Source organism: Patella vulgata, chromosome 4 (assembly GCF_932274485.2).
Source record: "Patella vulgata chromosome 4, xgPatVulg1.2, whole genome shotgun sequence".
In the NCBI taxonomy this organism is placed as follows: Eukaryota; Metazoa; Mollusca; class Gastropoda; family Patellidae; genus Patella; species Patella vulgata.
Window position 1 is genome coordinate 44,273,019 of NC_065882.2, and position 14,307 is coordinate 44,287,325.

At 33.1% G+C, this 14,307-nt stretch overlaps 1 protein-coding gene across 2 annotated transcripts in view; it reads right to left on the bottom strand.

The window, feature by feature from the left end:
• Nucleotides 1–407: 407 nt before the first annotated feature.
• Nucleotides 408–14,307, bottom strand: part of LOC126818801 (peptidyl-glycine alpha-amidating monooxygenase B) — a 53,340-nt gene continuing 39,440 nt past the window's right edge. The window contains exons 22-24 of one of the 2 annotated variants that reach the window (XM_050546374.2): nucleotides 12,490–12,666; nucleotides 8,852–8,894; nucleotides 7,594–7,656 (exon numbers count right to left, since the gene is read on the bottom strand). In XM_050546374.2, the coding sequence (XP_050402331.1) occupies nucleotides 8,866–8,894; nucleotides 12,490–12,666 (206 nt within the window). In that variant the 3' untranslated portion in view covers nucleotides 7,594–7,656; nucleotides 8,852–8,865. Of the gene's footprint in view, nucleotides 7,657–8,851; nucleotides 8,895–12,489; nucleotides 12,667–14,307 lie in introns of both variants that reach the window. The other variant, XM_050546373.2, reaches the window with a different exon arrangement.

Sequence of the window (14,307 nt, forward strand, 5' to 3'; positions counted from 1 at the left end):
TTCAGCACCATTTGTAAAAAGGGACTCAAAGATCTAAGATAGACATATTCCCCAAGTCATGTTAAATGGTGACGACATCTTATCTGGAGGGCATGCGCAATAAATACTATTGGTGAAAACTGGAATAACCAAATGCTAGAGATTGCCATTCGATTGAGACTTCAGGCGTATTTTGCCGACCATAACTGATTAGAAATTACAGTAAAAACAGGAACGTTTGAATGTAAATCAGTTTATATACATTCATATTACATTATCATATGCGTTGGGACCCATTTGTGTCAATTTCTAGGTCCCAAACATTAGCGATTTAGCTCCTTTAAAGTCTACCTCAATTGAGGTACACGTACATGATTGCTGTGATGAGTCTGATGAAGAAGATACAGTTTAGAACAATAAAGGCAATAAACATTACAAAATGATGCTATTTATTCAACTGATATGAAATATAAGAACAATTTTGAAGACAGAAAGGATAAAGATGATGCAGTTAAACAAGCTAATCAGGATATTGTCCAGTGTTACCTAACACATCCACATTAAACCAAAATATTTTACTGACTCGTTTCCGCTCGGCAGAAGTCGGGTTAACTAATTTTACGTTGCAGTTTCGTTTGATTAACACATTTAAGGTCCATCAATATAAACCAATATAAAATTGCCACAACTCCTGGTTTCGTTTAATTACAGAATTAGGGCCCATAAGTATAAGCTTCATTAACAATTTTATCAGATTATTTATTTGAACAATTAACACTTTGATATTTACATGATATATCACATCATACAAACAATTACAATACAACATGTGGGTAAATTTAATAAATGTTCATTAGCCCAGCTGGTGTAGAGCAGTAGGACGTTAAACCCTATAATTACATTTCATAAGTACATCACTGGTGTCCTTTAATATGTCGTTTTCAGTTCTACACACTGGCCAGAAAAAAAATCTACCAATTCAAGGCTAAAAATACCGTTTTTGACAAAATTACTCCCCTTTTGGTAATGAAAATGTTACAGTGGGATTAGACATCAAATGGTGAAAGCTGTTAATATTTTTGCTCAGTTCAGATTACCCTTGCTTGAACCCTGTGTATAATGCCATCAACAAATTTTCAAAATTGATATTATTTTTGTACAATTTCAATCTGTGAAGATCTGCGGAATATTTAAAATATTAAGTATCGAGACTGTGGGCCCTGTCTTTGTCTATCCAAAATGTATCAATTTTAAAAATCTGAATTCAAATAAGCGATTGCCATGCAAGATACATCCAAATTTTGCAAGAGATGGACGGAGAAGTGCTAAAAAGGGGCCATAATCCAGGAAGTTACACTCCGATATGCACAAATATCTAAAGGAACCAGGTTATAAACATGCATTTGAAGTTTCATCAAAATCGGATAAAAATTGTGACCTCTAGAGGGTCCATCCATAACCTTGGTATTACATAAGCTAAAAAGGTGTTTTTTGTACAATCAGGGTACATAATCCATGAAGTTACAGTTCGATACATCCCGATATCGAGAGAAACCAAGATCTTTGGGTTATAAACCTATATTTCACATTTCATCAAAATCGGAAAAAATATGATAATGTCCGGCCGGATAGGGGCGACGACAATATACATGCCAAAAAATCAACCCCAAAAAGCAGATCATATGTAAATGATAATAAGCATCTATACATCTCAAAGCAATCTTCATTCCTAACAGTGGAAATTGTAACATGTTCAACCCATGATCCTCTGAAATAAATATATCCATCCACCCTTTACGGCAAAATGTTTAATGACAAAAACAAAGAATTTGGAAGTCAAACAACATAAGTAGAAAAAAAACTTTGGGCACCGAGATCGGAATTCATATGTTTACAAAACTATTATAACAACAGATGAAAAAGAATATGTATTTATACAAATCTTCCAAAGGGAATGTGTTTTTTTACATGGTGTCAAAAAATATATCCCAAAGTACAGTTATGTATACTTTCACCTTATTGAATAAGTTGACTTTGTAAGCAATTTATTGGTAGTATGCATAATTTCCCACAATCAAAAATTTTAACAACTGCAATTAAGTTGTTTTTTATTGCCAATGAGCACAAATTGAAGTTTTGTTATCTAATCTATTATAAGTATTAAGATTGTTTCTCCATAAATTCTATATACATTATACAAATGCACAAACAATAACAACATTATAAAACATACATCACAAAATTATATACCAATATCATTATAATATATACATCAACAACCTTTCATTTTCAGACCTTAAATTCTTATACATATAAACAATAATTGTGTTTGTTAATTTTTAACAAATATATTAACAATCCTAATCCGAATATTGGAATTATATGGAATAATTTATTTACATCAAAAAATTGCATTTTTGTTTAAGCAAACCCACTTCAGGGAAACCTGAAAGCTTTATTAATGTGTTAATCTACAGAGAAAATATTAACGCTTTTAAAAAAACTAATTGTCATATAGTATTTCCAAATTTTTCTGACTGCCATTTTTAACAAAATTGCAAAAAAAGATGCAGCTGTGGGGATTTTGAAAAGAGAGCCTTGTAGCAATAATATAGTAACAAAAGATTTATAACACAAAATATAGACGTATTTATTTAACATAGAGGGGTTGTCCAACCCAAATCGTTATCAACAAAACCCACTCTGCGATAATGTTTAATAGCGAAATTGTGAACAGAATGATAGATCTACTAAATGTGTTTAAAGTTTCAGATACCAAAGGGCTCTTGCCACAATAAACAATCATTGAGAATCTGACAGTTGACTAAAATATACATCCACACTAAATATGGACCTATAATAATTGGCAACAAAATGGAATAAATTGTCACTTTACATGCTAGTAAATTACATCCAATATACAATAGTAAGGTGGCACAGTTTACCACATCGACACTACCATTGTCAAATCAAATAAATCTTCATTTTTACATGTAATATTTCATAATAAATATAATATAAATTAAACAAGCCAACAGAGCGGTTGATGTCTTCTGCCTAAATCCCAAAATAAATAGATAACACTAATCAATACTTTCACATTTATCATTTTCTAAAGCATCAACACATGAAACTGCTTATCTCTGCATGCGTATAAACCAAGTTTTATCACTCTCACTGAATTAGAATCCAAGTTATCAAGTCATAAAGCATCGAAGAATTAAATTGCTTATAATCTTTGCTTAGTCTAAGCTGAAAATTAAGCATTGACCTAACAAACAATTTCAACTTAATGAGAAGCAGAGTTATTTTGTTCCAAAAAGTGTGATGGACAGACAGACACTCACATTTTAATAGTCCCCTGCTTTCTACGAAAAACTGGAGATAAAAATACCAAAAGAGCAACCAAAAAAATTCTTATAAATTAAACCTTAACAAAATATACTATCTATTTAATTAATGTGGCTCCAAATATATAATACCCTATTTATGCACAATAAATAACCAGTAGAGTTATCAGTATCATTTCAAGCACAAAAAAATTTGATATGTCAGCAGAGAAATCTTTCTTGTGCTAAAAACATACCTACTGGGTATAGCTTATAAATATTTTCTATAGAGAGTACAATATGCCCAATTATGGAACGGTGCTTTGAGGGTTAGCCAGGTTGAAAATATCAATATGTATAAATAGGGTGTCATTTATAAATAAATAATAAAGTACATAAATATGACTAGCTCTAATAAACAATATATTAATTATTACAAACAGATTTCTAGTTGCAAAATAAAATATAAAAGACCATTTCAGATCTTGACAAAATAAAATTCTATGCTATCTACTAAATGGCTCTTTTCATTTCCACTTATGCATTTGAAACTTTTTTGGAACCAATTTCAGAAAGGGCAAATTTAAAACCAGCAGCAGTGCCAAAAAGTTTGAAAACCATAGTCCTAGATCTTTGTTATAGGGAAATTCAAGACCTGCTTTCTTATATGTAGTAGTAAATATGTATTATCTTTATTGATCATTCAATAAAAGTATATCCTTCAATATTGATATAAAATCAATATGTTTTCACAGAGAGCAATCTATATATGATCAAACAATGACTGGTGAAATAACTGACCAAAGAATTATACAAACATCTTGTTGTTTATAAAAAAATATTATTTCAAAAATAAAGTTTTTGATATTACCTATTTATTATCCATTTTGATTTATCATCTATAAGCAATTAGTAAAACTGTGCTAGTCTGTGGTTTAAAATTTAAGAATCAGAATGAGAATGCAATAAAATTAAAATGGACCAACATGACCTCTATAATTTGGGTGCAATATGATGGTTTCCATTTGGTTAAACAAATTTTTTAAACATGGATATATTTTTATATTTTTACATCTTATATGTCATGTCCAACTGATAAGACCAATGTTGAAAAACAAAACTAAATTGATGACTTGAATGGATTGTGGAAATATAAATATATAGTTAATTGAAAAGAAACAGCTTTAGAAATGAACAGTAAAATACAGTGGATTCGGTCACTTCCGACATCTGAATACTACGGCATTCTGTGAAATTCGTCATCTTTATTTCCTTATTACTTCAACCAAAAAAGTTTTGAGTAGTCCGGATTCTGAATATTCCGAATTACGACATCAATCAGCGGTCCCGTCACACTATTTGCTTTGAATTAACATTGGATAATCCGGCCTTCAATCAGTGTTCCTGTCACACGATTTGCGTTGAATCAAGATTGGATAATCCGGCCTTCAATCAGTGGGTGTTAACCGACAAGAAATCACCAATCAATTAAAAAAACATGTGTCGGTCTTTATTGATTATCTTGATAATTTAATAATCTCTTGTAAGAGATACACAAGTTGTTATTCACTGACCGGTGTCTACAATAAACTCATCAAATTATTTTTAATACTGGGCAAAGTTTTACAAAAAATAAGGATTTAAAGGAATGCAAGATTTAGATACTGTAAGACAAGGAGTTAATTCTACAAGAAAGCAATGTGAGCATGACCTGAAGGAAGTGACATAAATGTGTATTGAAATTAATGGCTCACTACAAACATTCATATACAAATCCAAGTTTGATTTAATTGCCTCATGGATTGTAATTACTTTGTTGGGTACATGAATAATTTTCTATTTAATTAATAAGCATATTTGGCAGTATTGCTGTTGAGACCATATTAGTTATTGATTAGAGTAAACCCATTAAAATTGATTTTTTTTTATCTCGTGACCATTTCAAAATTAAGACTGAAAGATAATATTATCATACAATTATAATTGGCTAGAGTCATCTGTTTAACTTATTTTTTGATATTTGTTATCACCAGAAACCAGCGGCTGCCAGGCAGGATATGCCCACATTTTGGAAGAGAAGGTAGAGAACAAGCTAAAAACAAACAGGATTTTTTGTACAATCAGGGTTAATAATCCAGAAACTTATGGTCTGAAATGCGCAAATATCAAAAGGGACCAAGATCTTTGGGATATAAAGATATGCTTTAAGTTTCATCAGAATCGGATAAAAATTGTGACCTCTAGCGGGTCGACAACCTTCGTATTGCATAGTTTTACAAAATTTGCGTACAAAGAGCAGCCATTTTGAGGGGCAGATTCATTTCGATTTTCCCGAAATTCGAATTCAACCTTCATTATGGTGGAATGGTGAAATATTTAAACGGTTTTTAAAATCGAAAAAAAAAAATTGTGACCTCTAGAGAATCCACAAGCTAAAAATGCCATTTTTCGAACAATCAGGGGCCATAATCCAGGAAGTTAAGTTCAGGTATCCGCGATTATTCACACATTTTTTTTAAATCAGATAAAAATTGTGACCTCTAGAGGGACCTCAAGCAAAAAACGCGATTTTTCGTACAATCAGGGGCCATAATTCAGGAAGTTACGGTCCGATATGCATGAATATCGACAGAAACCGAGATCTGTGGGCTTTAAACTTACATTTCAAGTTTCAACAGAATCGGATAAAAATTATGACCTCTACAGTGTTCCCAAGCTAAAAACGTGATTTTTCGCACAATCAAGGGCCATAATCCATGAAGTTACAGTCCGATACATGCCAATATCGAAAGGAACCAAGATCTTAGGGTGATAAACCTATATTTCAAGTTTCGTTGAAATCGGATAAAAATTGTGGCCTCTAGAGTGTTCACAAACAATTGTGGACGGACGGACAGGGGCGACAACAATATACGTCCACATGAAAATGTGGGCGTATAAAAATCATATTACATAAGATTGCCTAATATATCCACAATAAATTAAGTAAGTTAAATATTACTGAGTGCCAACAATTTTAAGTACAACAATGACAATTTAACAATATTTAAATTGTTTATACAATTCAATTTACCTGATCCACATTTATAAACAATTAATTTCTTATTTTATACAGGGGGAGAAGAATATGGGCTGAAAAGATTAAATATATTTGCTTTGTCCTTTATCAGCCAGTCTATTGAAACATTTCTAAATCCAATGTATAGTAATATGTAACCTATTACCCAAAGCACAGTTTAGCATGATCAAATAACTACCGGTATACAATTGTTTCAAGTTAATTATAATAATGAATAATATACTGATAGGTTGCCAGACAATGAAATATACGTCTACCAGCAGCTTTATGAATTCTGTCTCATAATATTACCGCTATAATACAGACTTCTTGGATTTCAAAACGCTTATGGCTTTTAGGGTTTGCCTATGACTTTGCAATTTCATGAAGCCCAGATGATCCTTATTATTGAGAAATGCAAGAAAATTCCAGAAGACAAATTTGGAAAAAGAGCGTAATAACATATTAACCATATGACATAATAAGCGGAAAACTGTTGATAGTTACTGTTGTAAAATTTGAATGTAAATTTTAAACAGATCAACTATATTAACTATATCAAAGTAATTGTTAGAAATTGTTGATATATTAGGGAGAATGGACACATTGGCAAAATGACGACAATATTTAAATATGATCATAGGTGTATATAAAAATTTTTTTTTTAAAATACTTGTTGTTAGACAATAATAAAATTATAAAACACTTAAAGTCTCTGAGCGTCATTTCTGGAAAATATCAAATTTTCCACTCAGATTAAATAACATTTAATTAAGAAAACAAAATCAAGATATCCAAAATATCAAGGGTAGATAATCTCTCAGCTTGGATTCATATTAAAGAGGCCTATCAAAAACATAAATTTCAAAGATTATTGGTGGGTCTGGGTTTTGACCGCATCCAGTTTACATTATCTGCAAAGGATGCTAAATGTTGACTATTTTCAATTCCTAATATCTTTGTAAATACGGGATGGACTGATATTCCTTTAAGAGATTCAACTGTCACAATATTGTAGTTTACACGGGATTCCACAATCCCTCAGATGACGTTCAGAGACTTTAATTACCCGTGATCTGTTTAAAATTATAATGAAGACGTATGATTTGCTGTATAATTATGTTCTCTGCTTTTGTTTAGCTGGTGCAGTATACTCCTCTTCATCAGAACCATCAAAAGGATCTAATTCATGGTCACTTTCTTCTGTACTCAAACGATCAAAACCTTTATGTGAATTGAAGAAACTCTGAAGGTTGAAAACCTTGTTGCCTTTATTCTTACCACATTTACCTAAAACAAACAAAACAATAGAACAATACTAAAAAAAAAAAAAATGCATTAAGTAGGAACATGAATAAGAAAACGTATATACTTAATTTGTTGTTTGCAAAAGGATGGTATTATAAAACATAGAAGTCACAAGGTTTTTGAACAATAAATAAAGAATTGATATAATATACTAAACAGCAAAAGAAACGTCAGGTTGGTATGTTACTCTGAATAGACGCATTGCATAAAACTTGCCAATTTTTTTTATGGTATATTTGTGACCATATCTCCAACTTTAACTGAGCAATAAGGCTCTATTCCAAACACAGAATTGAACCCAGGAAATGTTCTCATAAATGCAACCTGATTTTCATGTAACTCATGCTGCCCTATAAAAAGCACCCCAGTGGAAACACATGGAAGACCCATCAGTACCGATACAGCTATGTCTCACAAAAAAAGAGAACCAGATAGCCATAGATAGCAGCTTATCCAAAAGGAAAACTTGGATGTTGTCCAAGAAATCTGATCTCTATCTTGGTCACAAGCTTTTTCGCACATGCATTAACATATCTCTGAAATAGAATGTCGTAGAATGCTAAAACTCAAAAGGTTTCATCCTCTCTGATCCCGACTAAAAATGAATAAGGTTCATCCTTCCGTTAAAAAAATAGCATTCATCCTGTCACAGTCCTAATGCTTCAGACCAAATTAGAAAAGCATCTAGACTTTATTGCATGAACAAGGTTTAAGGAAATTGGGGGTAACTCTGAAACAGAAGGCTATGGAATGATATAAATCAATAGGGTTCATCCTCCCATGATTCCAAGGCTTCACACCTCTATCGCATTAACAAGCGAGTTGTTGATGGATGGACAGGGGGTACAACATAATACACCCACACTGAAATGTTGACATATAAAAATAAATGTATGAGTTTAAAAAGGGTTAGTTGAATAAATTGTAAATTTTTACTCATGGGAAGATAAAAATGTTCAAAACACCCAAAATGTTAACAATGATTTAAAATTAAATAAAGATATATGTATGGGTTAAAAAGAGGGTTAAATAAATATATTAATATTAAACAGGTTTGGTATCGTAAATCGCACAAATAATTCCATTTTAGTATAATCAATACATCCACCCCATTTCATATTATATCCTAACCAAATTCTTTAAAAAAAAGTTGAACACATAACCATTCCCTACTTACCAATCTACACAAAATTAGGCATTAACTTTATATGTTCTTTTACCTAACAAATTATACAATTTGATTAACTTTTATCTTTTGTATCTAAATTTATCATAGCAAAATAAGACAAGAATATTTACAAAAATAGCACAAATTTGATTACCAAAATCACAATTCTACATTGTTAAACGAAATTTCTGAACCTCGATTCATTTTTGTGGAAAACAGACATTTAAATCTAAATATCCACATAATCCTGGAAGATTCACAGATTTTTTTATCTGGATTCAGATTTTAAAGTCTGTAAAAATCAAACAGAATGGTTTGTGAATCTGGAAAGATTCTATATAGAATGTAGTAACTGAAATTTAGTCATCAAATTACAATGCTGGAGTTAGGAGCTATATTCCATAAAAAAAACTATTCTACATGACAAATGACGACAAACCAGTGATGGGATTTTGCCCCTATATTCCGGACATGTCCGACGCTATTTTCGAAACGTCCTAAATTGTCCGACCAGGAATATACCCAATCGGACATCAAGACATGGTAAATAATATTCAAAATTCCAAAATTAATATAGTGTACTGAGTGTATAACTACCACTCAACCCAATTATGGTTGATAATAGTCATTGCTTCTCCTTTGTCGGACTATCTATCAATCCAATAAACTTAATCTACGTGATTAACCCGTGATTTCTCCATTGTCTCACGTTTTAATCTCCTTGATGTCGGCCGTAGACATTAGTCATATATGTCACATATCCTAACAGTATATAACACCCCAAATCAATATACATTGTGTCCGATAACTTGTCTGTGATATTTCTTCAGTGGAAGCCGAAGTTAAATAAAGCTATTTCACAACCACGCAAAATGAAAGTAGAAATCTTGCAAGACACGTGGAATTAAGAGGTGTAAACGTGCCGAATCAAATTATTATTATTATTGTTCGATTTATATAGCGCTTCATTTCACGTGAAGTGTTTCTAAGCGCATATCACAAACATATACTTCAAACACACAGAAACAATCAAAATCAGGAGAACATAATTAAACACAATTAAACACAGCTGCCTGTTAGGCGCTATTATTCAAAGGTTTATATCCAACAAATCAACCGGCTAATCTCTATATTGAACTCAGTCGAGGTATTACCTGATGAACACCAACGTCTGATGTCGGGAGAAAAGATTCTATTTTGATGGCATATTGTTGGATTCATGATCATATTTTGAATGGGGTTTATATTTTTAAATAAATAAACATGCTAAGAAATGTTGACAAATATTTTGATTGGAATAACGTAAGTAGTTACGGTAATTGTTTTAGACGATAGCACGTGCTTAGAGTCGAATGGGATTATTTAGCAGTTGGTGTCACTCGCTCGTTGTATTAGAGCGACGTTTACTACGGTTTACGGCCATTTTTTTACCTTCCGTATATAAATCGAAACGGAGTATAAGACGTATGCCGGACTTTGTTGAAAAATGTATCGACTTATGACCCGAAAAATACGGTAATTTTGGGGGAATTTGAAACCGGTACGGATGGGCAGTAGTCGGCACGCTTTCATTCTATGGTGTTACGATGTCATGTAATTTTGTAGGAATATTATTGACATAAATTTGAATACTGTACGGGAATTAAATATGAAAAATAACGAGGTGCACCTATTTTTTTTATTACGTATGAATTTGAATATTTTGTTGACACGTTTTGTTGTTTAAAAAAGCCTGCTTAAATAACGATAAGAGTTATGTCCCTTTATTTTCGGGAAGAAAATGTCCGACAACTAAAATTTTGAAATCCCATCACTGCGACAAACCAATACAAAAAGATCCCACATTGTTTAAAACCTTTACATGTTTAAACAAGAGCATCGCTAACGCAGCAATATACGTCCACATTCCTGTTTTGTTTGATATGGTCCAGTTTGCATTGAGGGTCTGTGAAATAAAACTGGGTTGTAGGACTGCTATCAGTATAACATTTCGTTCACATTAACAGAACACAATTTTTATTTTAAAACAATCGATGTCTTTATTCTAAAAGCATGACGTTTTTTTTTTGTTTTTTTTTGCTTGATTGATAACGATAAGAGAATACTTGTGGAAACGTCGTGCTTTTAGAATAAACTAGTGATTGTATCCCATAAAAACTGTGTTCTGTTAATTTGTTCCCTGATCGCTAAATGCCACTTAAAGAAGAACTAGAAATGGGCGTGGCTCTGCCCCTGGGGGTCGGGCATGCACCAAAAACAATAGGGATCTTCCTTGGGGTATAAGGAATAAGTATACCAAGTTTGAAGAAAATCCAGTAAGAATTGCGCCCTGTAGGCGACACAAAGACACACGAAAAGAAAATGGGCGTGGCTCTGCCCCTGGGGGTTGGGCATGCACCCCAAACGATAGGGATGTTCCTTAGGGTACAAAGAATGTGTATGCAAAGTTTCAAGATTATTAGTTAAGAAATGTGGCCTGTAGACGACAAACAAACAAATACTAGAAATGGGCGTGGCTCTGCCCCGGGGGGTCGGGCATGCACCAAAAACAATAGGGATCTTCCTTGGGGTATAAGGAATAAGTATACCAAGTTTGAAGAAAATCCATGAAGAATTGCGCCCTGTAGGCGAACCACAGACACACACACACACACACACACACACACACACACATACATACATACACACACACACACACACAGACTGCTTGATTGATAACGATAAGAGAATACTTGTGGAAACGTCGTGCTTTTAGAATAAACTAGTGATTGTATCCCATAAAAACTGTGTTCTGTTAATTTGTTCCCTGATCGCTAAATGCCACTTAAAGAATAACTAGAAATGGGCGTGGCTCTGCCCCTGGGGGTCGGGCATGCACCAAAAACAATAGGGATCTTCCTTGGGGTATAAGGAATAAGTATACCAAGTTTGAAAAAAATCCAGTAAGAATTGCGCCCTGTAGGCGACACAAAGACACACGAAAAGAAAATGGGCGTGGCTCTGCCCCTGGGGGTTGGGCATGCACCCCAAACGATAGGGATGTTCCTTAGGGTACAAAGAATGTGTATGCAAAGTTTCAAGATTATTAGTTAAGAAATGTGGCCTGTAGACGACAAACAAACAAATACTAGAAATGGGCGTGGCTCTGCCCCGGGGGGTCGGGCATGCACCAAAAACAATAGGGATCTTCCTTGGGGTATAAGGAATAAGTATACCAAGTTTGAAGAAAATCCATGAAGAATTGCGCCCTGTAGGCGAACCACAGACACACACACACACACACACACACACACACACACACACACATACATACACACACACACACACACAGACAGGGGCGACGGCATAATACGTTCACATTATGAATGTGGACGTATAAAAAGCCAACTGGAATTAAAATGAGGATGGTTAAACTGGACTAGTGTTGTTTGAAATTTGAATTCATTTGGATTTTTCAGCCAGATAGCTTCAATCTACTTAAAAAGCTGCTTATGATGATTAAATTGTTATTCCAAACTCAATGCAAAACAACTGAAAATAACAAAGACTATATATACAAAATGCAGAAACATTCCCTTGAGGTCCATTGTTATAAATGGGGAATAGGGTGCAGATTAAAAACTAAAGAATAGTGTATAATAGCTTACCTGAATGATACATGCGTACTAGTATAGTTATCATTACAACTAGTACCACTGGTACCACCAATAATACACCTAGAACTATAGATGGTGTTACACTACTTGACTTCTCCGTATCAACACCTTTTACATCACTATCACTGGATAACACAGGTATCAGTTCTTTCTTTTCTGGTGACGAAACTAAAACAGAGTGGTAGGGTTCACTGACAGTCACAAAATCATAACATATCTAAACATTAGATTCAATATTGGTACCATAACAACCTTATTTTTCGAAAAATGGTATTTTTGTATAACAAATAAATAATGAAAGACAAGAATAATTTACAACAGAGAAATTAGCTACCAAAGAAATACTGATGATAGTTGAGTGAGTTACCTATGCACTTCCATTCCCGAATACCCTTAGTTCCCACTGAACAAAAAGTTGAAAGGCTTGCACTGCAGTTACAGAATTTGTATTGCTGTGGTCATTCTTAGTGTTATCTGTAACTTTGTTGCGTTATGCAAGAATGCAGCTAAAAATAACTCTGATTCTAAAAATGCATTTATCACAGCTAATTTTCAACCACTTTAGCTCAAATACATTTTCAAAGTCATTAGTACACTCTCATGAATGAATCAGGGCTCAAACTAGGGGCAAATTTTAGGGAAAAGTGACTTCTCAGTACAGGCAGAATAGGGAGAAGTGAGGGAGACTTCAAGGAGAGGTCAAAATTCATGCATTGACGCCACCAATTTTATTAAGTTACACAACATGCTAAATAAATTAACAAAGATCTTTTAGCTGCAAACATATATTTATTTCAGTATGTACGACAATGTACGTAACTCACTCAGTAAGACATTATTCTTTTAACACCCCACTCTCAGACACTCATTTACCTTGTTTGTTATACGTTTATGTGTTTAGATTAGTGGAACTAATAATATTGCCGTAGATTTAATTATCAACCCGACATTATACTTATCGACACATTCTAAATGCATTTCGTTTTCATTTTGATAACAATTGACGAATTGTTTTACTATCTCTATCGTTCTACAGAAATTTTCACTCATCACAGACGTGTTGTTCTTTATTGAGTGTACCGTATGTTTAAAGAACAACATACACCTTTCGTCCCCTTTCAATCACAGTTTTATGTTTATTATTCTTTTTGTTATCAAATTATATCAAAGAAAGAGAACCAAATCAGTATTTTCTCTTTATCTAGACAGAAATACATGTACATGAAAAGCATTGTATCCGCCGCCATATTGACCATAATGGCTTTTGATTGGCTGTTATTTCTGGACTAAGCTAGAGGTTGTAACAGAAATTTATGATTCGAGTCCTTCGCTTGATTTTAAAGAATTGTATTTCCTGTTGACATCAAATAAATTTTTTATCATTGAAACTATTAAACATTGTCACAGCCAACACCGAGAAAGTCGAAAAACAAAATATTAATACATGTTTTGGTTTTCACAACTTATCTAATTTTCATTTTTCCTTTCGAAGCTCACAATGCGAACACGTGTTGTGTTGTTTTGAAAATGCTTTGTTTAACGTTGATATTGATGCCTGTTACTACTTCGCCCTTGCACAAATGTACGGCAAGTGAGGGTGATTTCAACTTCACCCTATTGGTTTTTAGGGCGAAGTCATCTATGGGTTAGGTGACTATTTCGAGCCCTGGAATGAATCTCTTTCCTTAAGGTGTAGAGATATAGATGAAATGGGGGTACATTTAGTTGGGCAGCCGTAAATCACATATTTGATTAAATTTTGACAATTACTTCATATCAAAATAAAATTCATATCATATCATATTTTCT